The sequence below is a fragment of the Idiotropiscis lumnitzeri genome, chromosome 3, assembly GCF_059441095.1.
Source record: "Idiotropiscis lumnitzeri isolate Australia: NSW breed Sydney's pygmy pipehorse chromosome 3, RoL_Ilum_1.0, whole genome shotgun sequence".
NCBI lineage: Eukaryota > Metazoa > Chordata > Actinopteri > Syngnathiformes > Syngnathidae > Idiotropiscis > Idiotropiscis lumnitzeri.
Window position 1 is genome coordinate 9,991,362 of NC_142393.1, and position 27,978 is coordinate 10,019,339.

General features: G+C 40.0%; 5 protein-coding genes across 8 annotated transcripts; 4 read left to right on the forward strand and 1 right to left on the reverse strand.

The window, feature by feature from the left end:
- Nucleotides 1–746: 746 nt before the first annotated feature.
- Nucleotides 747–2,677, forward strand: snrpg (small nuclear ribonucleoprotein polypeptide G). The gene is made up of 4 exons (XM_088291126.1): nt 747–893; nt 1,104–1,126; nt 1,943–2,067; nt 2,492–2,677. The coding sequence occupies exons 1-4, from the start codon at nt 862–864 to the stop codon at nt 2,540–2,542; spliced, it is 231 nt and encodes a 76-aa protein (XP_088147252.1). The 5' UTR covers nt 747–861; the 3' UTR covers nt 2,543–2,677.
- Nucleotides 2,678–3,301: 624 nt separating this feature from the next.
- Nucleotides 3,302–6,558, forward strand: LOC148339822 (E3 SUMO-protein ligase ZBED1-like). Of its 2 annotated transcripts, XM_088291170.1 has the most exons (3): nt 3,302–3,523; nt 4,296–5,034; nt 5,275–6,558. In XM_088291170.1, exons 1-3 carry the CDS (start codon nt 3,315–3,317, stop codon nt 5,950–5,952), a joined length of 1,626 nt encoding a protein of 541 aa, XP_088147296.1. In that variant the 5' UTR covers nt 3,302–3,314; the 3' UTR covers nt 5,953–6,558. The 2 variants fall into 2 exon arrangements, with proteins under 2 accessions (XP_088147296.1, XP_088147295.1); XM_088291169.1 differs by having other exon boundaries at nt 4,296–6,558.
- A 1,079-nt stretch (nt 6,559–7,637) lies between these two features.
- plpbp (pyridoxal phosphate binding protein) lies at nt 7,638–13,504 on the forward strand. The gene is made up of 8 exons (XM_088289663.1): nt 7,638–7,793; nt 8,846–8,953; nt 9,051–9,086; nt 9,152–9,227; nt 9,304–9,444; nt 10,504–10,646; nt 11,730–11,828; nt 12,407–13,504. The coding sequence occupies exons 1-8, from the start codon at nt 7,704–7,706 to the stop codon at nt 12,587–12,589; spliced, it is 876 nt and encodes a 291-aa protein (XP_088145789.1). The 5' UTR covers nt 7,638–7,703; the 3' UTR covers nt 12,590–13,504.
- A 381-nt stretch (nt 13,505–13,885) lies between these two features.
- tmed4 (transmembrane p24 trafficking protein 4) lies at nt 13,886–17,503 on the reverse strand. The gene is made up of 5 exons (XM_088289664.1): nt 17,308–17,503; nt 16,094–16,194; nt 15,487–15,612; nt 15,111–15,257; nt 13,886–15,033 (listed from the first exon to the last, which is right to left on the reverse strand). The coding sequence occupies exons 1-5, from the start codon at nt 17,441–17,443 to the stop codon at nt 14,884–14,886; spliced, it is 660 nt and encodes a 219-aa protein (XP_088145790.1). The 5' UTR covers nt 17,444–17,503; the 3' UTR covers nt 13,886–14,883.
- A 15-nt stretch (nt 17,504–17,518) lies between these two features.
- ikbkg (inhibitor of nuclear factor kappa B kinase regulatory subunit gamma) lies at nt 17,519–27,893 on the forward strand. 3 transcript variants are annotated; one of them, XM_088289662.1, is made up of 14 exons: nt 17,519–18,077; nt 18,546–18,686; nt 19,692–19,951; nt 20,863–20,937; nt 21,618–21,800; nt 22,785–22,846; nt 23,063–23,110; nt 23,742–23,939; nt 24,022–24,174; nt 24,338–24,410; nt 24,499–24,633; nt 25,174–25,310; nt 25,586–25,662; nt 25,918–27,893. In XM_088289662.1, exons 2-14 carry the CDS (start codon nt 18,548–18,550, stop codon nt 26,106–26,108), a joined length of 1,731 nt encoding a protein of 576 aa, XP_088145788.1. In that variant the 5' UTR covers nt 17,519–18,077; nt 18,546–18,547; the 3' UTR covers nt 26,109–27,893. The 3 variants fall into 3 exon arrangements, with proteins under 3 accessions (XP_088145788.1, XP_088145786.1, XP_088145787.1); XM_088289660.1 differs by lacking the exon at nt 17,519–18,077 and adding an exon at nt 18,230–18,469; XM_088289661.1 differs by lacking the exons at nt 17,519–18,077; nt 23,063–23,110 and adding an exon at nt 18,329–18,469.
- The last annotated feature ends 85 nt before the right edge of the window (nt 27,894–27,978 follow it).

Here is a 27,978-nt window from a genome sequence, read left to right on the forward strand (position 1 = left end):
TAATAAACCTTAATTGGTTTTGCTTCAGACTTCATGTGCTGTATAAATACAAAATATGGAGGGAAAAAGCAGTAACTGCTGAATGTTAACACGTTACCTCTTGTGAAGCCATCCCTTAAAAACAATTTCTTTCCCAACCATTGTCTGGTGGTCTGCAAGCTAATACGTGAAAACAGATGCCACTGTAGGTGTATGGTCACCCAATCTATTTTATTTTTAATTTTATCATAAAACTGCTTTTGTGTCAAAACATTGGTTCTTTCAAACCGTATTTCACATTTGAGTGAATAGAGACCACCCATTATATGATGCCAATCATTCTCTACACACTAAATATATTAGGTCAGACAGCAGATTTTGACGTTGTGCTATTGTATGCCATATATATCACAAGGCATTTTCCATACAAAAAAAAAATCTCCATTTAAGAAAGTCATTTTCTCGACAGGCACTAAACACTGAGTAATTTAGGTGCTAAATCATCTTCGTCAATTTCCCCACTTTCGCTTGGTAAATTGATAAAAATCTACGGAAAAACATTACAAATATTCTTTTTTTTTTTTTTTTTTTTTTTTTTTTTTTATAAACTTCTCTCCTCACAGTTCCAAAATCCCAAAGCGCCATATTAATGTGGCTTTTAATCACAAACGCAGAACCATCCCTGGGTTTTGGTGTATGTTTGCAATGAGTAACAAAATCCGAAAGAGGGCAGTAACTCAAATTCGCATGTAATCGCAGCTGCGGTTAGACAAGGAAATAGTAGTTGGACTTCCGGTTGCCCAGTGCACGTTTCCTTTCGCGGTTCTCCGTAACGAAAAGACAACGATTCTTTCCGCCGGTTGTTGAAGAAACAAAGTCAACATGAGCAAAGCACACCCTCCCGAGTTGAAAAAGTAAGATATAATACCTTTCAACCAAGTTTTTTGCTTCATTTGTCTTCGAAATAGACGTTAGCATTTGGCTAAATTGACCGTGCCGCCACCGCGCCATTTAAAATAGACAGAGATTAAGCTAATAAGTGTTAGCATGTACGTTCGCCGAGCATTTGTAATGCATTCTCCTGATTTCTGGAACAAACACTAACGTTGCCTTTCTCCCATTAGGTTCATGGACAAGAAGCTTTCGCGTGAGTACCCCTATTTGATTTTGAACCCTTTGAGATTTCTTAAATGTATGCATAAATTGGTCTTAATGCGATCTAAATTCCATCTAATTCCTAAGACTGTACCCGCAGTCTGCTTAAACTAATAACAAACCAGAAGTTATGTTTTCATATTTATATTGAAAATAAAATAATAATCATGGGTCAGGGATGAAAAAGTGGAAAATTCTGTGTTTAGGATCATTGTTTTGTTGCAACACCCATCCACTTTTGAGCGTCAACTGATGTCCTCAAGTTTTTTGGGAAATTACCTTGTTGAGCATGTAAATTCTAACCTTTGACTGGCGAGTGCAGTTATTAAATCCAAGGGTTAATTTACTTTTTCCACCCTGTCCTGTCAATGTTTTATTATGCTGTGTAAAAATATGAAGCCAGATACTTGCTAATGTGATATTAGTTTAAGTTGTTTCTTTTCATTCTTGTTATTTAGATCATCAGACTACATTTTATGACTGCTTTATGCAAAAATATGACTAAATCCCCAAAGGGTTCACACGTTACTGCCACCAGCCCCCTCCACTCATCTGTAAAACATTTATAGCGTAGGAGCACATACATACAGTATCCCTGGTGAAACGTTTCCAACATGTCATTAACCTTTTGCATTTGCAACATATAAATGGGCACCATGTTTTTAATAAATTGGTTAATCGCCTATCCCTAATATGTGGTGTCCCAGGAGGATCTGTCTCTTTAAAGCTTTTTTAGTGATCACGATAATACAAAAAGTCTTGTAAGTTTTTGATCAATACATTTGATTGTAATGTCTGTGTGTTTTAGTTAAGTTAAATGGAGGCAGACATGTTCAGGGCATCCTTCGAGGGTTTGACCCCTTTATGAACCTGGTGGTGGATGACTGTCTGGAAATGGGACCAGGAGGACAACAGCAAACAATTGGCATGGTGGTCAGTACCCATCCACCGTTACTTCTCCTTTGACATTGTCATGTGCTTGCTGAGGGATCAAGACACCGTTCAGATAGCCATCTTATTGTGAATGTTCCTTAGTAGAACTCAAATGTTTGTGATATTCATTTCATTGCAAAGTCAAACTTGGTAGATTGAGAAATCCCAATCAGTTTTCGAGTACATCGGGCCGCAAAGAGATTTGTGTAGGATAATGTATCAGCGTCATCTTAGAATTTGGCCTGTGTTGACTTGGATTGGTATCAAGACTGAGACCAAAACGGCAGCAACTTAAGTTTGACAGTTTATAGAGGTAATAATGAAGTTGCCATCTTGTCTCTGATCAAAAAAAAAAAAAGTTTGGTCTTTGTTACTTGTCTCTCTCAACTTGCTCAAGTCTGTAGCATTTTATGTTATGTCTTAGGTCATCCGAGGTAACAGCATCATCATGTTAGAGGCCTTGGAGAGAGTATGAGACTGGCTGCAAGGGGGCGTGGCTGTGGATACACTTTTTTCTTTTTTTTACATGTTAAAGTGATGCAACATGACTGTTTTTGAATTGTGTAAAATGTTTGTTTCATGGCTTTGTGAATAAATAATTTTCTTTGTAGTCTGCATACTTTTGTTGAAATGTATCAAATGTGGCATTTTACTACCTTACTTTATCGCCTGATTGTGAACTGTAGCAAACAATGAATTATTTTGCATGTAGGACAATGTCCAAACTTTAATTTACAAGCTTTTTCTAACTCCAATTTTGACCTGAAGTGAGCAATGTTTTCATAGGGCATATAACTATAAGAGAATATGACAAACTGATTAAAATAGATAGGGAATGCTTCACTTAGGAAGAGTCCAAATACTTTACGTTTTTACTCCTGCCAACACAACCACCGACCGAAATGTATATCAGGTTCGTCGTTTTTTTTTCTCTTTTACGGCACTGCTGAATTACCGCATCAGAAAGTCAGATTACAGTGAGTCATTAATTGCGTAAAAAAACAACTAGGGCATACATTAAAAATATATAGAGAGAGTGAGAGATATATCTTTCTATATGCATCGATATCAACCAGTGGGTGTTGTCAATTAAATTGTATTATACCAAAGGTTGAAATCTCGAAGCTTCGTTTGAATTTCTCGCGATATTTGGCTCGCTTTTGCACCGGGAACATTTTTCCACACGGACTGTTATTGCGCACGCACACGCCACTCACTAATCCGGCGTGTTGAATTAAGGTGGCCAGATGGCGGAATCTCAGCAGGAAACCGTCCACAAAAGACAGAGAATGTCCAAAGTTTGGGATCATTTCAAACTTAAAAAAGAAGAGAGAAAGGTGCAATGTGTGTATTGCAACGCAGAACTGGCGTTTCACAACAGCACGTCTGTGATGATACAACATCTGATCCGAAAGCATCCTCTTAAAGTCAGCTCAACAAGCCTCGCCGATACAAGGTACAATAACGTCAACGTGACGTTTACCCATTTCATGTAGCCTGCCACTGCAAGTTATAACGTAAGATATTCGCTGTAGCCTGTTATGTAAAAGTAATTAGCGTTAATACAGTTAAATTGCAAGAGAGTGATATCGTTGCACGAAAAATAATCTCCCGCATGCGTGCACACTCAATCTCTCCCCACACAGTCGTTTTAAAGCAATTTGACTGATATTTCAATACACATAGAATATAGTTTTCTGCGACAGAAAAAAAGCACAGAGCCTACTCTTCTTTCACCAGGAAAAGGCTATTTATTACTCGGACCAGGAGCAGATGGATGGAGTGTTTTGGTAACCTCACGTCTTTGGAGAAAAAAAATACTTTTAATTTTAAATGAAAATGAACAAAAGGATTACAATAAAATATCTGTTTTTGAAAACGCCAGAGTATTTTAGAAAATAAAACATTAACAAGGTTTATTAATTAATTTTTTTTTCTATTGGGCCGCATGTGGCCCCCGGGCCATAGTTTTCCCACTGATGGTCTAATATGTTCCATTTATCTAGTAATCAACAATAAAACATAGGTTGGTTTAACCAAAAACTTTGGTTTCTGACCAAAAATTGAGGAAAGTAAAGCAGAGCAGTCACTTGTATTTACCTTGGGCCTCAAATGTCCTTAATGTGAGTATAGTGCTTTTTGACATTAACTTTATTATTTTTTTCATTTGTCCCAGATTGCAAATTGCATCTGTTATGCATATTAAATAGATTATTGTTTTTTTCCAGTACATCACTGCGGCCCACGGACTGCTTTGTTCGCTCCGCTCCGTCATGTACCGCTGAAGAAGCTGCCTTGCTCACAGAGAGCATTTTGAAAATGCTCGTCACTGACATGCGCCCACTGTCCATGGTGGAAGACGAAGGATTTAAAAAGATGATTGCAGCTTTCAACCCAAAGTACAGCATGCCACCAAGACCTCATTTCAAAAGTCTGATGGAGAAAAAGCACCAACAAATAACAGAGAAACTGAAAACGGTCCTCCAGGATACCGAGTGTGTTGCGTTGACGACAGACATCTGGAATAGTATGGGCACGGAGAGCTATCTCAGGGTGGCCTGTCACTTCTTGGGGGAAGATTGGGAGATGAAGTCTTTCTCCCTCACAACAGTACCTCTCAAAGAGAATCACACAGCTGCCAATATTGCAGACTGGCTGGAGGAGACCACTGACAAATTTCATATTCCCTTCCCAAAGGTGAAGGCGGTTGTCCATGACAACGGGGCCACCGTAGTGGCAGCAGCAGTTATTTTGAAGGAGAGACACGGGTGGGCTTCCGTGAGGTGCTCCGGTCACATTCTGAACTTAGTTGTACAGAGCACCCTGAAAAACAGTAAAACCATTTCTAATTGCGTGGCTTCTGCGAGAAGCCTGGTCGAACACTTCAAGAAGAGTGAAGTGGCTGGTGCCAAGCTTCAAGAAATGCAGAAACAAATGGGAATGCCGCCGCTGATGTTGATTCGGGACGTAAGTACGAGGTGGAACGGCACATATCACATGTTATCCAGGCTTCTTGGACAAAGATGGCCCGTGGCTGCGGCTCTTTCTGATCCTGCGGTCAATTTAAGTGGCAAGCACCATTATTTGGATCTAAAGCCTGAGCAGTGGAACCTCAGTGAGGAGCTGACTCAGGTTCTCGGGCCGTTTGTAAGTGTGACAGAGTATCTGCATGGGGAACAATATGTTACTCTGTCTTCTCTTCCACAGCTGGTGCACAACCTCAAGAAAGCAACACTGAGTTCGGCATTTGAAAGCACATCAGTAAGAGAATTCCAAGCTCAAGTGGCAGAACAGATTGCGGAGCGATGGCAAGAACTGTTCTTCTTTCAGCCGGACGCTCCTAACACGGTCCTCCTGGCAGCCGCCTTGGACCCAAGGTTTCGAAAACTGAAGTTTTTGCCTGCTGAAGATGTGTTCAAGGTCCATAGTACGATCCAATCTATGGCTCTCGCCGTCGAAAAGGAAGAAAGACAGTCATATGTGCGTGGACATGAAGCCGCCGCCACGTTGGAAAGCCGTTTGGCTCCAAAGGATGGAACATTCGCCAACATGATTCTGGGATCATCATCAGACTCTGACACCAGTGATGAGGAGCATGAGGATGAGCAGCGGAGTCAAGCGGTGCAGAAGGAAGTCTTTCAGTATTTTGGAGAACTTCCTCTCTCCAAGAAGGACAATCCACTGGTGTGGTGGAGAACAAATGCAACACGATATCCAACCCTGGCTAAGCTGGCCAAGTCTTTTTTGGGTATCCCAGCAACACTGACGACATCGGAGCGTTTGTTCTTTGCTACCGGGAACATCGTCTCAAGGCGGAGGGCAAGTCTTAGTTCCGAGCATGTTGATATGTTGACTTTTCTTCATTGTAATCACAGACTTTTGTAAATGCAACCAGAAAAACTCCCGACTCCATCGCTCTCTCTCTCTCTCTCTCTCTCTCTCTCTCTCTCTCTCTCTCTCTCTCTCTCTCTCTCTCACACCCGCAGCCCTACAGACCTCATCTCGGTATTTTTGGAAGATTGTGAATACAGCTACTACTAACCATTACAAATGGCCTGGAATGTATTTTTGTGTGCACTCATTCTGTGTATATGTATTAAGTTCATTTTGTCTTCTTATTTATATTTTTGACGGATTCATTTATAGCAAACAATATCATTTTAGGTTGTTTTGTTACCTGACATGTTTCGGCGAGTCTTTCGCCTTCTTCAGAGTGCCACATGATGGTGTCTTGTGACTCGTCTTTATCACCTGATGTTCCATGAGGGCGTGACTTACCTGTCAAAAAATGAAAGGCAAGTCATGCCCCACCGCTGTCCGTTCACCCCTCCATGATGCTGCTCCAGGTGGGACAGAGTGTGTATAGCTAATGTAGCTGTTTTTTTTTTTATTCTGACTTATTTGTTCATTCTTGCACAAAATGGCCATGTTACATTAACATACATGTTGTTGTTTGTTCAGGAATAAAAGCAAATTGATTAGTCTGTCTAACAGGTCTCTCATATCTGTATTTTGTGAATTGTTGTTTAACAATGCAAACTTATTTGTAGCATTTTACTCGATTAATTGGTTAGATATTTGGTTGAATATTTAGTAGGCTACTAAAAATATTCATTTGTAGAGGTGGAAACAACCTAGCGATTATCAAATTAATTTAATTACTTTTGATAATCTATTAATCGTTTAGATACCTTTTTAAATTTAGAATTGCCCAAATTCTCGGAATTTCAGCTTCTTAACAGTAAATATTCTCCAATTTCTGCTGTTCTTCATGAAAACAGACTGCTCATCTGGGTGTTGAAACGAATTTGCTTTTACTTTCGAAAAAAGTAAAGATGGAAATGCTTTAAAGGGATGAAGTCGGAAGGTGACAGAGGATGATTATTTTTATGAATAAAGACGGAGGGACGATGACAGAAGTGTTCCCAGATCATGGGTGGAGTATGGAACGGCAAAATACGGTGAAGTGCCCATATATGGTTACAATGTTAAGAGAAAGCCAGCACTGATCCACTTAATTCCTACTAGCCTTCTGCCTTCTGTTTGTAGGTAATGATTGTACTTGAACTCTTGGGAGCTGCACACACCTCTCACCCCCCCAAAAAAACTGTGATTGCCAAATTGAGTTTTAATCAGCCTAACAAAACAACTCAACAGACTTCTTTTTCAAATTGTTTCCCAGTGCTATGTGCAACTGACACTTCACACATAAACAACATTGGTAGAGAAGACTAAAATCATGAAATCAATCATTTACCATTTTTTTGCCAAGGCATGACGTGTAAAACAGCCTGTGACGTAATCTGTGAGGAATTAGAAAAAATTGAGTTTTATTTGGGAGTGAAGGTATGAGGTTGAGAGAAGAACTTCGATTTCAAGGTTAAAAACAATTTTAAAAAAGCAAGTTAAATTTAATTTTGAGATAGAGTTCAGAAAGGAAAGTTCTTATCGCAATATTTGAGGGAAACGGCGGGCTTCATTAATTTGTTTGCCAACCGCAAAAAAATAAATAATTTAAAAATAAAATACCTACAAAATAACCGCGCTTCCGGTTCCGCTATACTTTTATTTTGAAAGGCAAATGTCGTCACGGCCGACGCGGTGCCTTACGTCGTACGCCGCAGCTTCTCGACGTCATGTGGAAAATAGCAATGTCGGAGGAGGTAGGCAAGGCGCTCCAGTCGGTGGTGCAGCGGTTGAACCAGGCTGCGTCCCGACGACCCAAGGTACGTTACGGCCCGGGTGAGTCCGAGCGGGTGCAGCGCTCTTGCGTGGTTTGTGGAAAGTGGCGCTGTGTGGACACGATCGGTTATGTAAGGTTGTCAACCTTTAGATAAGAGACAACCGTGGTGCTCCAAACACCACGCGCAGTGTAGCAAGCTTGGAAGCCGCTCACTCCTTCGGAGTGCGCCTGCATGCATGTTGATGCATCGTGACAGGCATTCCGGTTTCGTGTTCATGTGGTGGAATACAATACACTACTATAACCACAACCTCCACTGATCACCATCCACAACTGCGATCATTAGAACACCCTATCAAGTGTATTATTATCGTTACTGATATCTTCACTATGGAAACCAAGGGCTTCTTACGAGCGCGTTGTATTTGAAACTAGCAGAAGCTACCAGTGATGAGATCAGTACAGAAGGTCTGTCAAAAAAACACACGATACAATAAGATAATATCTAATTGAGACATAATTTAACAGTGATGCGTATTATTTTGGCCGCAGGCTGCAGTCATTTATACTTTTTTAGGGGGGGGCTTGCGTATCCCCGACTCTCTAAAATTAGAACGTAACACGACTGATCATTAAATGACAACCATTTTATTCAAATTCCTTAAAATGAACATTTCCTGCAGGAGTGCTCCGCCTTCCCCTGGTTGGGAAACACTGGCGTAGAATACTAAAATGCTGATATTCTATCCATCCATTTTTCATGAGGGAAGAGGCAGTGCTGGAGCTTATTCCAGCTCTTTGCTCACGAGGCAGTGTACAGCCTGGACTGATTGCCATCCAATCACAGTGCACATGCGGACAAACAACCATTCATACTTACATTCACAGCTATGGCCAATTTTGTCTTCAATTTTACAATATTGTCTTTTTAAAGGCATTTTTTAAATACATCTCAGGGGTACAGTGGTACATTATGAGTTGAACTTTAACATCACTTAACTTGGAAAATTCCCAAATTGTTGCTCTCACAAGTCAAGATACTGCTGTATATATCTACTGTGCTTTACTAAATTATAGGACACGATTTTTCCTCAGACGCTACCGGCTGTGCCACCTCGACTTGTCGCTGTCAGCAAAACCAAACCTCCCGAAATGGTGGTAGAGGCTTACAATCAAGGACAGCGTAACTTTGGAGAAAATTATGTGAGTATGCAAGCATGCAATGTCTGCAGTGCATCCCTCTGGACAACAACAGGTGTGACCGATGCAACTAAACTGCATACTTGTATCTCAACATCAGGTTAATGAACTTGTGGACAAAGCTTCAGATCCTATGGTGAGTTCAGATGTTTTTTTTTTTAAGGTAAATTATATTCTTCAAATAATGAACCTATTTTTCAGATTTTAGAATCATGCCCAGAAATCAAGTGGCATTTCATTGGTCATCTACAGAAGAATAATGTCAACAAACTCTTGGGTGAGTGAAGCCCTGGGCTGTCCTATTTCCAGATAACCGTATAAAGACGTGTTTGGTTTCGTCTTCATCTCCCCAGGCGTGCCAAATTTGTTCTTGGTGGAGACGGTCGACTCGACAAAACTGGCTGAAAAGGTCAACAGCTCATGGCTGCGTATCAGAGGAGCAAGCACGCAGAGGTTAAAGGTCATGGTGCAGATCAACACCAGTGGCGAGCAGAGTGAGTGTTGAGTCCTTAGCAGTATCTTCTACGTAGTAGATTGATACGCGCATGTGTCTTTGTGTGTGCATCTGCGTGCGCATGTACATGTGTATGTGATTGTATAAAATAGATCATAAAATAGTAATTGGACTTAATATAAACTGTATAAACGGCAAGTCTTTGTGAATTTTCAAACTTATTTTGCTTAAAAAAATAAAGTCAATAATCTACGCTTCAGACATGAGCAAAAGTGGTCCGAGGTCTACCGTACACTAACGAAGACCCCAATCTTGCGTTGCAAGAATTTCTGTCAAACGTAATTTCACTATTCGATTAACATTGCCCATCGAGAACACTAACCACGAAGCGTCATGGCTTGAATAAGACTCGGATGACACACGCGATTGAAAATCCTTGAAAAAATAAAAAATACTATTTGTACATGTTTTGTTTTTTAATTAAGAACAAATGATGAAATGAAATATAAACATAAACTAGTAAATATTTTAAGAAAAACTAAGCTCATGCACGATTAGAAGAGAACAGGACCAACACACAAGAACATGGAGAATATTAAGTACCTAATAAATAAAAGCTTTTAAAAAAGGCAGTATGCAGAATATTCTCTAAAAGGTAAAACTAGAGTTCAGGCTAAAACAAATATTATAAATGAATTTAATGAATATTTTATTCATGTAGTAGTAAACTGCCAAAATAAATAAAGAAGTCAATAAAGAAATTAATTAAGAACTCCTCCATTATGTTCCTTAGTGCTGTGAATAATATACAATAGAAATATTAAATATTGTAAAAAAAAAAATCCTCTTTTTTTAACATTGATATGGCATTAATAAAAAATATTACAGAAGATGTAGGGCAACTTTTCACATATAATTGTAACCTGTCCTTCTAAACTTCTATTTTCCCATTAAAAATGGAAACAGATATTCAGTATATTGATGGAAAAATGAGGCCGATATGGCACGAGAGGCATCTAAATGGATAAAAAGTTACTATACCTGGATGGTAGACATCAGTATGTGGATTTTAACAATGCCAATCAATGTCCAAACGCAGGTAAATACGGGCTCCCACCCGAGGAAACCGTCAATACTGTGAAGCACATCGTGTCCGAGTGCACTGCCCTGCAGTTCTCAGGACTTATGACCATTGGGCGCTACGGCTACAACCTCTCGCTGGGCCCAAATCCAGATTTCCAGGTAAACTGGATTGTTTTTCAAATCTACACATTTTCGTGCATTGGGCCATGCTTGCATATTCCCTTGGCGCTTGTCCTCATTGGGGTCAAGGGTGAATTTAGGCCTATCCCAGCTTACTTTGGATGAGTAAAGTTTTGTCACCATTATTCACTAGCCAACCACAGAGTTTCTATAGCAGGGGTGGGCGAACGTTTTGATTGGTGGGCCGCAATGGGTTCTAAAATTTGACAGCGAGGCCGGACCAGGAGCAGATGGATGGAGTGTTTTGGTATCCTCACCTCATCGGAGAAAAAAAAAAAAAACATTTAATTTTAAATGAAAATGAACAAAAGCATTACAACAAAATATCTGTGTGTGACACACCAAAGTATTTAGAAAAGAAAACATTATCAAGGTTTATGCATTTAATTTTTTTCAAGTTTGGCGGGCCAGATTAATACGTTTAACGGGCCGCATGTGGCCCCCGAGCCGCAGTTTGCTCACACCCGATCTATTGACAACGAACCATTCACACGCAGATTCACATCACACCTAAAGGCAATTTGGAGCAGGCGGGTCGTACTCATTTGGAGGAGGCCACATTGTAGTTAAGGTTTTTCTCAGAGGGCTGGTACGACTGAATACATATAAATGTATAATTGCCTCATCATATTATTTCATGCAGTCTCTTCGGAGCTAATATGGGGCTTTTTATGTTGAAAGCAATTCTCTTTAGAAAGACAATTTCTGTGTGTGTAAATGTAAATGTAGATTTTTGCACACTGGTGATTAAAAGTGACAAAACCCCAATTGATGCTGTGTGTATTAAAAGTGTGCAACGTTTTATTTAAACGAAACTTACTATTGAGCAAGTTTGAAAACATTCCTTTTATAGCCACAGTCCCACATGAGCAAGCAGAGGGAAGTAAAAAAAACAATGAATGGAAACCAAGGCAGCATTTTGAACACATTTTAGTGTCATATCTGCAGTAAAATAAAATTCATGTTCATGATGCACGTACAATATTGTATATTTTCGTCTGTGTGCACTTTTTTGCCCTCTTCCAGTCTCTTGATCCTCAAATGGTGCTTTCTTGCTTACAGATGCTTCTGAGTCGGCGGCAGGAGGTTTGTGACAGTCTCAAGCTGCCTCTAGATGAGGTGGAGCTCAGCATGGGTATGTCCACAGATTTTGAACATGCGGTGAGTAACAACCATTACAAACACTTATTTTTATTTTCTTTCAATTACCGTATATGGTAGAATGTCCTAATGGTTGGGCAATTTGAACATTTTAATTTAATTTTGGGATGAAAATATGCCTTAAAAGCTCCAAGATTTTATCTTAGTGAACACCTACAAAAATTGGATATTGTGCCATTTTTTTAAAGAGTGAATAATAAGAAGATTGCTCTGGCACACTTGTTCCACTTACAAGGAACTTCGAAAGGTTGAACCCTGCTGTAAAAGTTCAACTCCACAAGTGTTTCATGCATTTTCTTTTATCGCCACATGATGGTGTTCAAGTGTAAAAAAGAGGCCCATGGAGGCTCCACTAAGGTACATAATTAATCCATATATGTATGTTGTTTTTCTAAGTTGTGTGCCGTGAATTTTTTTCCCAATGTGAAATATGTCCCTTCGCTCAGAAAAGGTTGAGAAACACTGCTGTCGATGGTGTGGTTTAATACGTCTACTATGCAAAATTCCATTGATCCTCATGAGGAGCGGTTCAGATAACGCCATCAAGCTTTAGCGTCTTTGGTGCTGTCGTGTTCCAGATCGAGGTTGGGTCAACTAATGTACGGGTGGGAAGCATCATCTTCGGCAACAGGGAGTATCCCAACAGCGCAGCCAACACTCCGATTCCCAGCCCCGCCCCCAGTCCGGCTCCCAGCCCGGAGAAAACGTCCAAGCAGGTGTCAGAAGAGGCCGCCAAGAAAATGCAGCACCTGACAGTCTGAATCTGAGTACTAACAAGTTGTCCTTTGTAAGAGAAACAATACAACTGCAAAATGTGCTAATAAGACGAGCACTACAAAGTGCCCCCAACACACTTCGGGTTACGATTGCCAAATTATTGTTGATTTAAAAAAAATAAAATGTATATTTTATCTTTTGCCACTAAAAGGTATGGTACTGCCATGTGACTGATGTTACTAACCTACCGCATTTTGAGCTGTGCTAGAAGTTAGAAGACAACGGTATACCTGATAAAATTCTATTTTCGGTTTTCCATCAAATAGATTGAGAAAGTCTGTGTGGACGTATTTATTTCTACCAGTCTAATCCAATGTGTGCTTCACTTTGTCATCTCAAATCAATGTACGTTTTGTTGTGCAAGTGCGGCACTCTTCCCTTTATGATGACGTGTGTATTTAGTGTTGAGGTTTTTTTGTACTCGTTCATCTCTTGATAGGAGCAAATCCAAGAGTGAATCGAAGGGAATGTTGTGTAGCCAGTCGCTCTGTGTGGGGATCTATGCAATGGAAATTTATTTTCAACGCAGTAGTATGCTAGGATTCTGGAAGTTGGTGTGTCTCCGCAAAAGTCGCGGTCATTGTCGGAGATTTTAAATATCGGCGAAAGATGTATTTAATGGAACGTTTAAAGGGGAAGTCAAGTAAAAAAAAAAAATGACATTGCAGTGCCTAAATCTTGAGTATCGACCAATCACAGACCACCTATTTTCTGGGTTTGTTCGTGTGATGTTTTTTCAGTCGACAGCAAGTGGTAAAAATGGCAACATCAATCAGAATGCCCCACTTAGACAGATGGGGACGCATAGAATTTTTTTTACTTGACGTCCCCTTTAAAGAGTGATGAGAATCTTGCTGAGGGACACATAAGCAGAAAAATAAACTTGCCTTTTAGAAATATCGCTGTTGCTATTGTGTGTTTTATTTCTACCTATGTTTGTAAAGTACTGCTTAAAGATATGTAATTTTTTTCCCTTAAGACCAGGCGTGGGCAAACTACAGCCCGGGGGCCACATGTGACCCGTTAAATGTTTTAATACAGCCCCGCCAAACTTGGAAAAAATTAAATGAATAAACCTTGTTAATGTTTTATTTTCTAGATATTGTGGTTTTTCAAAGGCGTATGTATTGCTGTTATGCTTTTGTTCACTTTCATTTAAAATTATTTTTTTTCTCCAATGGGGTGAGGTTACCAAAACACTCCATCCATCTGGTCCTGCCCCTCTGTCAAATTTTAGAACCCATTGTGGCCCCCCAATCAAAAAGTTTGCCCACCCCTGCTTCAGACCAAATGTCTTTATTAAGCATTGGGTGATGACATCCACATGACTTCAATGCTGGAACATTTTACGGTGGACTGCAGTGCACCTCAAGAATTGGACATTATAAATGAAAATGAACTCAAATTAAAACCCCAAAACTGAAGAATCCATACACTTGTGACTGAATCAAGTCTTCGCCATTGAACCAAGGTCCAGCAAGGATAAACCGAACCTAACATTTTATGGTATTCCCATTCAGTAATAAATAAGACGGATATAACCAAAAAAATTCCACATACCAACAAGCTACAATCGGCTGACAACAGATAAGCGAGTTTATACAAAAGTTGCATGAACACCACATAAATGACTTCCAGCTACTGTATAATTAACCCTTAGAACAAAGTAGAACTATAACATCTCAAACCCATTTGTGACATTTATAAATATTTGAAAAAAAAAATGAAGCTGCGTTGACAAATTGTTAAGGATTTACACACGGTTAGTAGTAACTATGCACCGGTAAGAATGTGGGTGTGGCTGATTCGACTTCCACTGACGTACAAATTTATACAACCTTTTCATGCCCGACACTACAGCTTGTTGCCATCGGTTTAGTTGTATGCAGAAGTCTAAACAGAAATGAGATGCTGGGAAATAGGAATATTTCCAAGAGTGAAGTGAATGGGTACTTGTTACAAAACCCCAAAGAAGACATTTAAAGCACTAAAAATAGAGTAAAATCTGCTTTATACATATAGGAAATATGCCCGGTGTTGTCAAGCAAATAAAACAAAAAAAAATAAGAAAGGCAACTCAGATGTTGTGCTGTTATAAAAGATTTGAGAACTGCCTTTTAGAATTTGCACATTCCTTCATCATTCATGGCTGATACTCAACAAAAAAAAAGTCTCGGCCTGAATTCTGGCACAGCAACTATTCGTTCCAGTCATTCAAGTCTGTCTCCAAAGGTGTCTTGTTTGTTGCTCCCCATCACTGCGCTTCTTCAAATTCCGGCTAAACCAGTTTCTTAGCTTCGAAGAAGCTCTTGAGGTGCTTCATCTGCCAAATGCCGGTGACGATGAGGATGAGCGTTTGGGCAATGGACCACCAGAGGACACGTTGGTTGGTGCTCTCACTGGTCATACGGAAGCGCTCTTCCCGATACTGCACAAACACACATCCTTCAGCCACTGGCGACGGAAGGAAAGCCAAGCTCGTAGCTCATTTCAAGTGTCACTCACCCTTTGGTAATTTTGCTCCTTCTGGATCTGCTCCACCTGATCTAGGAGCTGTCTGGCACGCAGCTGCAGCTCAGTCAGTTTGTCCTTGGCTGCGATTTCAGGGTAGTTATTGGTATGTTCTCCAACCTGAATATCCAGATGTACTCTCTGCGACATTGGAAAGCTTGCAGTTAGAAATGCACAGATGTACCATTTTTACAAGATTTATTTGATCAATCAGTCTGTGCAAACCAACACAAATAAAACAGGCAATCATCTTCAGCAACTAAAACTAAAATATCAAGTGCATATGGTGTAGGATGTATTGCATGAAAATGATGACACGACATGGCAAGTGCAAACTCAAGTCATTACGCTAAGACAAAATATGACCTACCAATTTCCCACCAGCAAACAGCGCCATCTTGGTGGAGTTGGAGTGCAGACATATCTGGTGCTCTCCTGGAGTATGAGATGTGAAGGTGAAGCGACCATCGGACCCATACTGACGAGACAGGATGGTCTGCAAGGGTCAGGCAACAACATTAGGACATTTTCTCAGTGGAATGCCTCAACATGCGCACCATAATAATCTAAACAATTCTTGTGACTATGTGCTTGTCCCATCAGTGCTTGCCAAAATAAGTAACTATTTTGACAAATGCAAGGAATTTTTTGCTTTTCCCATGCTTTTTGAGATACCATCCCTTCCTAATGTACGCCCCTGTCATTTATCTTCAAAAGGTGAGTAGTTTTACTTTATTTTGGTTGCGGACAAATTCAAACACACGCATATGATAAGATGATGCAATGGTTTTATGCAAGTGTGGACAATTATGACATCCATTCTACATGGAACAAATTAATGTACTCTACATAATACTTTCAATTTTAAATTATTGGGGAAACCTAATATTCAAAGTTTGTTTGGATTTTAGAGATACCACACAATTTATTGTAGCTGTATTTTTGAGCCTGCATACTGTTTAGCGTTCTTTTCAAACCTTTGTATCAGGATCCTTGATCTCAACATGCATCCCAAGACCAGGTGTGGACGGGAGATATGAATTAGTCTGCTTGTCCCAAAGCTGGGTTTTGTACTTTCCTGTAAAGAGACAAACACACCTCATTAGGTCATACTATTACAAAATAAATAAATAAATATAGTTTGGAGACTACTAGATCATAAATTATGTCACTAAAAATAGACACTTTTCTACGAAATAAAATCTGGCATAGCTAAACCGCCTCATGATTTTAAATTTAGTTTTCTCTGAGTTAATGAACAGATTTGTATATACTTTGCAGTGGAAATAGCATACAACATTTTCTGCACACAAAGCAGACACATACTGTGGTGTGGAAAACGTATCTATTTTTTATTATGAAAAAAAAACAATTGCTTTATCAAGTCACTGAAAATTGAACACAATTTGACACAGAGCTTTTTTACGATCCGTTTCTTGGCGTGCTTCTCTGTGAACGATGTATAAGTCATTAACAGGGTGTTTTTTTACTGTAATTCATAGGCGTGAATCTGGTAATAGTGGTGGGCCATTTATCTGATCCTCGTATGTATGCATAATACGTGTCGAGACAAATTTATACAGCACATGTCCATATTGCATACCATATATTCAAAAAAAAGAAATAAAGGAGGTAAAAAAAATAAAGAAGAAGCCTTACAACTGTGTACTTACTATTGCAACCCTTTGCATGTGTTTAGTCTTGGTGCAGAGGAGAGGGAGATGCAAATACAGCAGCACAATTCTAATTGGCAAACTAAACTACAGTCTTCATTTCGACGTCAACTCCATTAAATTGCTTTTGTCAGAAAATGCGCCCAATTTAAACCGTCACTATTAATGACGCTGAGTTATTAGCATTAACATACGCCTACAGTCACTGAGTGGATAGTTGTATATATAAAAAGACCAGGTGAATGAATAATCCACGTGTCAAATGCAATGTCACAAAACTGGTCGTCGTGCAGCATCCGCCTCGTTGGGCTACCAAGTGCTGAAATGTGAGAATCTGTGCGAATGGTTTAAAGCAAAAAAATAACCACTTCGATGAAATGATGAAGGACCGCAATCATGAAACGTTGATCGCCTATTACAGTCATCTTATCAGGTTCAGTGCCTCGATTTAAGCCAGCTGGTTGCCGACAACGACAAAGCTAGGCTAGCTTTGCCGAGCTACAAAGTCAACGTCTTACCGATAACCATAGTTTCGTCTGGGATTTCCTCGATGAAGCATTTTTTCTCCGTCTCTCCTATGTGGAAATAGAGTGCATAGCTTGGATGAATCCAAGCTGATACCAAAAGAACTCCAACAGTGGCGGCGGTGAGCATCTTGAACGAAATAGCCTCTTCCACCACAAGTGCAGACTGATGTCGTCATCTATAATGCGGAAGAAGGAAGGGGATTTCCGTGTGTTAATTCTTTAGCTCTGAGTTTTGTCTCCTAACATGCAAGCAAATCAATAGAATGTTTTCCCATATTGAGGGTTTACTACTCACTCTACACGAGTAAAGAGTCGCATTCTTGCAAATTGGAATTATATTATTTTCCATCTGTTATGCTAAAGGGCGGTTGAAAAAATGTGGTTGCTGTAGTAGGCTTCGAAAATATCTGCCTTAGAGACTAAACTCGGGGCTTAGACATGAAGTTTAATAACACTGGCCTCGTCATGTGTTTTACAGTTAACGTCAACCCACGCACAGCGTTTTATGAGAACAAGAAATGGGGAGCCGATGATTAACCGGAGGTCTTGACTTTGCTGATGTCCGGTTGTTTGGTTGTCAACAAGTACTACTGAAAACCAATGCAGCCATTTCCCAGTTAGCTGCGAAAGCTAAGTTGCTAGCTGTGTAGCATTAGCCTGCCAGAGCTGACCACCTAGCTGGGTTTCTCTCAGGTTGTTAGCGACTGACTCTCTGGCTGTTTTTGTCTGATTTTCTGGATAAAACTGGAAAAGAATAACAGGTAACACAGGATCCCCTACCGTCTCTTTATAAATGTATGCTTAATTTTATACATTTATTTTAGGTTATACCTTGTTTCACTACTATGTGGAAACATGATACTGATCGAGCCGAACATGACACGACTTTCTAGCAATTCATTAATAAACATTAAATAAAATGTGTACTTTAATTTATTTTACTCTCCTTCCCCATGTTGAAAAAAAGGAAGAATCTGTCAAGACATATTTCCCAGTCCCGCGTTTTACCCCCATCGATTTGGGATGACGTAATGTTTTCTTGCGGTCAGCGACGACGTTCTTTGTATCTATGTTGGCACAGTACTGATGTTAGCCGTAAATCTGTTTTACATTCAGGTGTCGTGTGGCGAGTTTGAACTGAAAGGAAGGGAAGGTACCAGGTCGTGTTAACACGCATTGATTGTACGAGCAAGATAATTAAATCATTGTGTGGTTGTGTTTACGTTTAGGGATGGTGCAGCCCCAACCTGATGGCCCACTGCAGTGGGACATGTCAGGAGAGGATAGCGGAGGGGCCCTCAGGGTCCCACCTGAGCTGGCAGCCAATGAAGTGGTCACCAGATTGCTTGGGGACAACCAGCAGCTCAGAGGTACGTATTCCAATAAACTGTTTGGTTAGCAAACGAGGTTGTCCTGACAGATTTGGAGCAACGCCATATTTTGTTTTCACTTCTTGTCCTCCTTTACCCCCATGAATCTACGGCATCTTATTTTTTGATCTAACATTATTCCGATCATCATTAGTTTGTATTTGTCGCAATATTGTTGTTGTTTATTATAGGAGCATACGTTGTATCAAAATATTTTTAATATTTGTTTTACTTGGAGCTTACCAGACTTGCAATAATGCAATATATCTTAACAACTTTCTTAGCAAATGTTGTATTGATGACATTTCACTTGTGTTATGAGAAGCCATATTTTGTTTATTTATTCATTTTTTTAGCGCTTAATCGTTATTATGAGTTTCAAGCAGGTTATATGCATTTGTTTCACGAACTGGTATACAGCTGCAAGCAAGACAAAAATGAAACGAATGAGAAGAATTAGTGAGCATGATTGACTGATATGGGACCAATTCAACATGATTATAAAAGCGACGGTACCAGTGCTGGAGAGGCTTTGTATCAAATATATTTGTCTTCAAAGGCCTGGCAGAGAAATTTTAGTTTTGAAACTTGACTTTTAGGAAAATCCAACTTCCTGATGAAAAATAGTCTGAACCAGAGCATTGTATTGGTGCATTTAATACCTTGGCAATTATTCTTTTCCATCCATCCATCCATCCATCCATCCATGCATCCATCCATTATCTAAACCGCTCATCAATACAGCATTCATAAAATGTGATTCTAATACTTTTTTAAACATTGTCTCAACTGTGTGTTCAGAGGACTGGTTTGTGGTGACCTAAGATGAATAAGAAGAAATCCAAATAACCTTTCCTGTAGGTGTACAGAACCACAAAGTAGAGAAAGTTCAACATTTCTCACGCCTCTTAATTTACAAAATACCTCCAAAGAATTGACGTTTTGATCAGTCACTTCTACTGAATGAATTCATTATGTGCACTCTCCCATCACGCTGTCTTTCAGAGGCCTTGCGGCGGAGTAACCTAGCCTTGCGCCAGCGCTGTGAAGAGATGGAGGGTTGGCAGAGAAAGACGAGGGAGGATCGGGAATTTCTCAGTTGTCGTTTCCAAGAGGCCAGGGCCCTGGTGGAAAGGCTGGCACAGGAGAATCACTCGTTACAAGGTTTGGTGAATGGACCAGCCTCCTCATCCAACCACTGCTGTAGCTCCAGCCAGACTGAAAGTACCTTTCCAACAAAGAATGGCCCGCTCGATGCACCACAGGTTGGTTCATTTAAAATTCTCTTCTTCCATGAATACGCATGGGCTTGTGTAAACGTTTTATTCAATATATCTATATGCTTTTCATTATTACATTATTGGTTGTGTTTTTTGTTTTCATAACCTCAGTCCTGCTGCATCTAGATCACTCGATGGTGCAATAAATTGAAAATAAGGCCTTTCTATACTATTTTATCCAATCTTTATGGAGACCATTCTGTTACAGTTATGTTTTTTTTTTTTTTTTTTTTTAAATGGCCTCAAAACAAATTTTACTTGACCATGTCAAAAAAAGATGTCCAAGTCTATGTACACACAGACCTGCGTTAAATCAGATATAGATGGTTTGATCTCTTGGCTGACATTTGGATAACAGGAGCATTTCGAAAGGTAATATATAATTTACCTACAAGAGTTTAATTCTGTTATTGCTACCGCTGTGCGTTAGCTTACTGCCCTGAAGTTAGTATGGCGTGGTACGCCAAAGACGAAAATGGGTTTCATAAATTTTGTTATTAACATCAATACATTTTGAATTGTCATTGACTCAACATTGTTATGGACTGTGGGAGGAAACTGGAGTACATGAAGAGAATATTCATAAGCATGGGGAGAATATGCAACCAGTGCGCACCAAGGTCTAAAATGGAAAGAAAAAAAGTCGAAAATATTCAGAAACACTCTGTGTTTCCTTTGAATGATTCCCTTCACTCGATGATCTAATCATGTAACCAGAGAGGACCAAGTAATTTAGACACAAGATGTAAAAAAACAACCCACCGACTTCCCCGCAGTCTCTATTTGAGAACGAATAACCACAGAGAAAAGTAAACAAAACATGGAGGGAAAGGCTGAAGTCAAAATCATAATATCAAGCAAGCAACTTTAATTAGCTAATTCCATTTTTCTTTCAGATCCTGGATCAACGGGAAAAGAAGACAACGGAGGAAGCGGACCAGCACACACAGACAACTCCCCATCGTAGCCTGGTAATATTTGAGTGGACACCGAATGTATTATGTATTTGTTTATTTTCCATCTAAGGAGCATGTCTGTTCTCGGGTGACGCAAGTGTTTGTGGCTCCGTGAGTAGTGCCCTTCCAACACCCCCACCCTACTTTCGGAGGTGGGGGGGGTGGTCAGTGTGCTAGCAAAATGGCCAGGTGAGACTGATAGCTCACCCCAACCCCATTTTCCCAATCAAATCCCCTTTTGTTGCTTCTGTTTTCATACCCCAAAATCCGTCATCCAAAATCATGACCAAAACGACCTGTCAAGTGTGAAACAAAATGGATCCCTCCACTGTCCGCTTTGTTGACACTAATTCTTCTTATCAGCATGTAGCACGACACTACCAGTGTCGTCTTCTGTGAGAAAAACATTGCTATACATCCATCACAAGGCCATTTGGGATTTGTGGTGTTGCTGGTAGCCAACGTCTCACATGAACGGACCCCTTACTCTAATGGACACTAATTCTCCTTATCCGTTTACTCGTGTAAACCAGTGGATTGTCCGATAAATTAGAGCAGCGATACTTTTGTATTGTCTGCCCATTAGTTCCTCATGAACATATGGTTAGTCTCTAATCCACTTTCCTTCTTTAGTAATGTCTCCCTGCGTCCGCTCATCCAGAATTCTATCGCATTGCGTGCCTCTCTCTCTGCAGCCCGTCGAGGGTGCAAATGACTTCCTGCTAATGAAGAGCCACAAAGAAAAGCTTGAGGAAGGCATGCGTGATCTAAAAAAGAAAAACGAAGAGTTGGAGCGGCAGAGGGATGAGGGTGAAAAGGAAAGGGAGCGAATGCGTCGCTGCATTGATCAGCTGGCGGCCAAACTGGCTCAAGCACAGGTAATGGTCAACCAGTTAGGCCCAAATTGCACATTATGAAATAGTGCTGGGTGAATAATTGATTCTATAATTCAAAACATGATCCAACCGACGTGCACTTCCTACATGGAATGCATGGCTGTGAACAAAAAGGAGCTACTTTAGAAAGGTAGAATCATTGTTGCCACGTAGCGATTTGGTCGTAAAATACTTTGACCCCCTGTCACAACAATTTCTGGGAAAAAAAAGCAACTAGCACCTTCGCTATCAGCCAAGTAACAGTTCACATAAGTGGAACCATTTTCACTTTTTTTTTTCCATTTGGCGTTGAAGACGACTGGTTGTAGGCTCATTCACACTGATAACTAGAGTTGTAACCATATCCCAATATCACAATGCAATATCATGATATGAACCTCACAATATTGTAGGCAGGTTGGCGATATAAAAAAAAAAGTTCAGGAATCCGTCTCAAAACAATACTTGTAAAAAAAAAAAAAATGCTCACGATTTTGAAAGATCGGTAGTGACAAAGAAATAGGCTTGGCCAAGAAAAGTTAAATATGTACAAATATGTACACTTTTATGTTAAGTATTTCTTCTACTATTTAAAGGTAATTTCATGGTATTGGTGCAATTCAGCATAGTGTATAGTTTTTGGTTCCATTTAAAATACACAAGATATTTACTCGCTTGCGCCAAACATCAATGAATGACTGCAGTTTCACACAAGAAAAAAAGCTTGGCGGCGATTTAAAAAAAATCTAATCTTTAAAAAAATCAGGAACTGAAAATCAAATCGACTCGGGGCTTGAGTGAATCGGTTCATCTCTAAAACTAAATGATTCAGCTTCACCCACTTCTAATAAATAAAAATCTATCAATAGTAGATTACTATTGCTCTTATACTGAAATTAATATTATTACAATAGTATTACTTAATAATTAAGGTGAGATGTGGATGCATGTGGAACCCAAAAAGACTTACATGATTGTCTTTTACAGGCAAGCAGCGCTACTGAGGAGGCTGGTCAACATCGCACTGAAGCCCAGCACTCCTCTGACTGGTAAGATATTTTACGACCATTTTTTTTACTCTGTGTTTCAGTTTAACACTACTAAAATGTCCAGCGTGTCAACAGCGCGGTTCAATCAATACGTACATAGAATTTTTGGGTCAAACATCCAAGAGTTGCTTGTCGTGTTGGTTTTTATTTTTCAATTAAAGCCTTATTTTTGCTATATCTACTTCCTTCTGCTTTCATTCCTGTTCCTTCTACCAGCTCTAGCCTGGCTAAACTCACAGAGCAGCTTCAGGCCACGCAGGGCAGGTGAGCCCACAGCTCTGTGTGGCTTTTCTTCCTGGTCAAATGCATGCTAACTTGTAACTGTCTTCACTGTACTGCACCGTGGCTGTTGTAACCGCTTTTGTCTGTGTGGCTTGTTTGTTTATTTTTTGTGAATATTGTGAACAGTTTGGCCCAAGACCAAAACACGCCTTTTCTATTTCGTCACTGTGCATCTTTTAGCTGTTCATGACACCAGCTATTGTGTGAAGAGGTACAATTAGTTTTCACCATTATAAATTTCCTCTTTGCTTCTTGACAAAAACTTTCATGACCAGTCATTCATTCTTTCTCAATACAGATTTGTCCTGAAATCAAATGTTTTAGTTGAATTGAATGTCCTTGATGCTAGATGTTATTCTATAATTGTGTAGATTGTGTTCTAAAAAAAAATCACATTGAGGATGAATAGTTTTAAAAATGTAAAAACTGTGAAAGTTGGCACCCTCCTACCCAAAATTATATTTCGGACACGTCTTATTGATCATTTTTTTCCAGTTGTCAGACTCATCGTCAATTGTATTTCATCTATTAGATTTGATTATTATATGTATTCCATGTTGTCGTTTAAGTAAGCCATTATTTTAAAATGGAATTGTGACTGAATAATTAATAGGTATCGTGAGTTAGAGGAGAAGCTTGACTACCTGCAGAAGAGTTCTGCTCAGCGTGACAGAACCGAGGCACTGCTCAAGCAAAAGGACAAGGACTGTGAGGCTCTCAAAGCTCAGGCAACGTCTCTCTTAGCGGAACTGAATGAGAGGCAGAGCTGCCTGGACAAAAGCGAGCAAGAACGCAAAATGCTGGAGGAGAAGTACGCAATCGCTTCAAAGTGTGCTTTGAGAATGACGGGACTGTGTAAATTTGAGCTCATACGATGCTGTACTTGTTTGCAGATTGTGCAGTAAGGTGAAAGCCCTGCAGGTGGCAGAGCAAGAACTGGAGCAGCAGAGGAATCAACATCATGTGGGCATGGACAAGCTCATGTTGCAGATTCAGAGCTTGGAGCAAGCCCTCAAGACGGAGAGACATGTTGTCACTGTGGAAAAGTGGGGACACACACACTTCAGAAAGCAATTTTATTCATTCTAATATGCCGTGCTCATGCATGTGAAAGCTGCTTTTACCGAACTGCAACGTGCCAGGCTTTTTTTAAGGGAGATTGCAAACTCCTCTGAATTAATGCGATTCTTTCCCCCTCTCGTTTCTTAGGAAAAAACTGACACAGCTTCAGCATGCTTACACGTGTCTATTTAGAGACTATGATTCTGTACTCAAGAGTGAGGTAAAGTACATTATATGAGCAACGAACCCCTCCCCAAATGAGTTGTTCTACTTCACATCCCTCTGTATGTACCACGCGTGTTTTTCAGGGAGGAGATCTGTGCAGCCGACTGGAGGAGGCAGAGAGAGCACTGGCCCTGAAGCAAGACCTGATTGACAAACTAAAGGAGGAGGTCGAGCAACAGAAAGGCTCATTGGAGACCGTTCCTGTCCTCACTGCGCAGGTATAATTTCTCACTCATAAGCCACGTCTGTGTACTTTATTTTTACAGTGAATGATACATTCTCCCTAACATTTGAAAAGGCTCCCAACCCAAACGGCTTGCCAGAAATTGCTGTCGGTTTTTTTTTTGTTTTTTTTTTTTTTGTTTGTCTTGCTATTTTTTTTGTGTCATCATCTGAGCAGGAAATCTTAGCTTGACCTCATGTCAGTCAGCTGAATATCTTATTACCCTTAATAAACCATTAGTTTTACATTCCTGTCAAACTGACTCATGACTGTACAACTTTGTTCAATGCAGCTACGGTGTTCTATATTTCGTCCCTCATTTCCACACCCCTCTTTTTTTTTGGATTTTGGTGTGGTCTCTGGCTTGGCCATTAATTTCCTTTGGTAGACATATGAATGGAACATATTCATTTATTGTTTTGGATGTATGGTGCGTTCTTAAAATAGTCTTCAAGTACTTTCTATTGAGACTAAGGCAATGTGGTGGAACTTGGTCATATAACCTTGCTTTTCCTCCCTCTTAACCTGTGATCAGGCTGAAATCTACAAGGCAGACTTCCTTGCGGAACGGGAAGCAAGGGAAAAACTAAACCAGAAAAAAGAAGAGCTGCAGGATCAGCTGACTCATGCTTTGGCAGAGATTGATAGGCACAAACAGGAAGCCGCATCCCGGTAAATATCTGATTTAAAAAAAAAAAAAAATCCCTTCTTGTCTCCTTTGTGGATCTAGTCATGTTTTAGTAGTTCATCTTGTGATGTCAGATGTCTATTTGAAGTGAATTCATTGCATGCTCTATCATCATATAGCTTTACTAGCCGCTGTCTAGCAGGGCACTTGGCCGAGATTAGATAAAGCATCTGCATTTGCTTTATTATGCTGGGAATGTAAGCTTTGATTAACGTCTGAAGCAGGTTCACGACGGTATCCGCATCTTCCCTTGTTTCAGGGCACGTATGGAGCAGATGAAGCTGCGGCATCAAGAGGACTTTCCAGCGCGGGTTCCACACATTCCGCCTCCACAAGGTACATCACTACTGAGAAAGGATACAGATTGCCATATAGAACTAAGAATAGTCCAGCTTTAAATGTTCCCTTTCTCATTTTGCATAGCTAAAGCTCACTTTTCACCAAATTTGGACTCTTGGGACACATTTCTGCACTTGAAGAGCAGCTGTTTAGACAGAATTTGTGATATGAAATTAGAATATCGCTTCACGGCACCAAAAAAGATTTTCGAAACGTGTCATTGAGAGGAACCTGCATGTGCTCCATTATCAGGTGGATTTTCTGCCGGAGCTTTCAACACGGCGCCCCCTCCATCCTTGTACCGCAATCCAGGATTGGTGCAGCCTAGTGATCAAGGAGCAGCAGGAGTTGAGGATCTGCCAGATTTATGTTGCCCCAAGTGTCAGTACCAGGCTCCAGATATGGACACACTGCAAATCCATGTTATGGACTGTATACAGTAACAGATTCAAGGGTCATCTCCCCCTTCGATATTCATACATCGGCCAGCCATACCATTATAATCGCTGAGAGGTGAATTGAATAACATTGCCTTGTTACAAAAGCACCTGTCGTTGATTAAGATTTTAGACTTGGGCATGTCGCCATTTTGCCCTAAAAGTAGATTTGATTGATTCAGGATTTCTGGAAGATTGGCTACTACCTACCATAAGGGATATGAGAAGGGACATCCAGTGACCCAACAACAGAATACTGGGCGCAAATTGTAATTGGTAGGATAATGGTAGAAGAAAAAAGGCTAACAATGTTGCTTCACAGCAAGGTACTCAAGCACAAACTTATTTATTTTTTAAATACCCTGTCCTGTTCAGCTGCTTAGACATGCACGTTTGGTGGCTTATTCTATCCTTTTCATGCCAAAACCCGGTTCCTCGGTTTCTACATGATGATTGGGTGATTTTTCTGAGGCGGAGCTGATCTTCCCTGCATTTGAATGACCAGCAGCCACCACTCGGCTAAAGGTGTGTAGTAGCTATGCAGTGCCAGTCACCCTTGTTATGTTTGGGTTAACACACCAAGTTCCGGGTGTTGACTTGCCATCCAAAGTCCATACATACACTTGGATTCATTTGTGGTCCTTTCAGATGTACTGGACAGTAGGCGCCAACCCAGCGTCACACATTTCAGCTTCATCTGTTGTTAATCGTTTGCTGTCACGAGACATCAGATGCTTTGTGGAGTCCATGTCAGAGCTGTTTGAGCTCCTATACAGTATTAATCTGAAGGATCGAGTCATGGCTGATCGGTGTAGAATGGGGGAGGGGGTTCCTTTTTCCAGCTCTGTGTCTAGCTGGGGTAGACATTTTTGTTGTCGCACCTTAATTGCACTTAAATGCAACACACATGAATTCAAGTTAACCTATTATGAATGCTTAAAATGACAACGATGGAATCAACATGTGCCAAACAAAGGACTGTTCTTGTGAACAAAAGATATAATAATTGCATTGTATTGCTCTTGACCTGGTCCACCCATTCACTTTGTGTTGTAGCTTTTCTACTCTTCAATTCTGTCTTTTCCCCCTATTTATTTTTTGTTGTCCGTTGCTTCAACCAGCTCCTTTTTTTACATGTAATTCTTTGCCAGTGGCTTGGTGATGTGCAAATATGATGTGCATTTTAAAAGGGTTTGCATTCAGTCCCTGATGCCTTTTCCTTTATTTTTCTCGCTTTACTTTGCTGAGATACTGGTATCCTAAAGAAGGAACGGCTGACGTTTGGAATTAAATGTGTTCTGTATTTGTATCATCCTTTTGTTATTTAACAATAATTCATCTTTGGACCTAAGCTATATTCATCCTTTTTTATTATTATAAAGAAAAAAAAATCATTTTTCTCATCTTCCTGAAGGGTAAACATGAGTGAATAACCTAGTGAGCTTTAAATTAAGGTGTATATTCAAATATGGTATGTTTTGGTCTGAAATGTTGCAAGTCTGCATTACCTCAAAACATATCTGTACGAGAGATGGTTTAATTCTAAGTGAACAAAGTAGCCATTCTCGTTTTACTGTGTCTGTGTATACTGTTGACTACATACCTGCTATATCACTGAGGACCTTTTAATTGTGTACTCTTCCCTGTAGCTATCAATTATCTGAATGTACGAGCAATGAGGTCAACGTTTTTGTGATTGTCTGTAATGATGGATGCTCTCTGTTGGTGTAATGAAAATTGTTTCAGCCCGTTGACAAGTTCCAAAATAAATGTTCATTTGCTCACATGTGACACATTCGTACTAGTTTGTGTTCCTTGAATCCTCTGGGCTCTGTGCTGGCTATTTGTGTCCTTGCTTCATTTTTTTAAATATTCT

Excerpts from the sequence above, each read along its gene's own strand:
- tmed4 (XM_088289664.1), bottom strand. The coding sequence starts at position 17,443 with ATGCTCACCGCCGCCACTGTTGGAGTTCTTTTGGTATCAGCTTGGATT. Across the intron at positions 15,613-16,093 it reads TCAAGGATCCTGATACAAAG|ACCATCCTGTCTCGTCAGTA; the intron begins GTTTGAAAAGAA and ends TGACCCTTGCAG. Across the intron at positions 15,034-15,110 it reads AGGAGCAAAATTACCAAAGG|TATCGGGAAGAGCGCTTCCG; the intron begins GTGAGTGACACT and ends GTGTTTGTGCAG.
- snrpg (XM_088291126.1), top strand. The coding sequence starts at position 862 with ATGAGCAAAGCACACCCTCCCGAGTTGAAAAA. Across the intron at positions 894-1,103 it reads CACCCTCCCGAGTTGAAAAA|GTTCATGGACAAGAAGCTTT; the intron begins GTAAGATATAAT and ends TTCTCCCATTAG. Across the intron at positions 1,127-1,942 it reads CATGGACAAGAAGCTTTCGC|TTAAGTTAAATGGAGGCAGA; the intron begins GTGAGTACCCCT and ends TGTGTGTTTTAG.
- plpbp (XM_088289663.1), top strand. The coding sequence starts at position 7,704 with ATGTGGAAAATAGCAATGTCGGAGGAGGTAGGCAAGGCGCTCCAGTCG. Across the intron at positions 9,445-10,503 it reads CAACACCAGTGGCGAGCAGA|GTAAATACGGGCTCCCACCC; the intron begins GTGAGTGTTGAG and ends GTCCAAACGCAG. Across the intron at positions 11,829-12,406 it reads CCACAGATTTTGAACATGCG|ATCGAGGTTGGGTCAACTAA; the intron begins GTGAGTAACAAC and ends GTCGTGTTCCAG.
- ikbkg (XM_088289660.1), top strand. The coding sequence starts at position 18,403 with ATGTTAGCCGTAAATCTGTTTTACATTCAGGTGTCGTGTGGCGAGTTT. Across the intron at positions 18,687-19,691 it reads GGACAACCAGCAGCTCAGAG|AGGCCTTGCGGCGGAGTAAC; the intron begins GTACGTATTCCA and ends GCTGTCTTTCAG. Across the intron at positions 19,952-20,862 it reads GCCCGCTCGATGCACCACAG|ATCCTGGATCAACGGGAAAA; the intron begins GTTGGTTCATTT and ends TTTTTCTTTCAG.
- LOC148339822 (XM_088291169.1), top strand. The coding sequence starts at position 3,315 with ATGGCGGAATCTCAGCAGGAAACCGTCCACAAAAGACAGAGAATGTCC. Across the intron at positions 3,524-4,295 it reads ACAAGCCTCGCCGATACAAG|TACATCACTGCGGCCCACGG; the intron begins GTACAATAACGT and ends GTTTTTTTCCAG.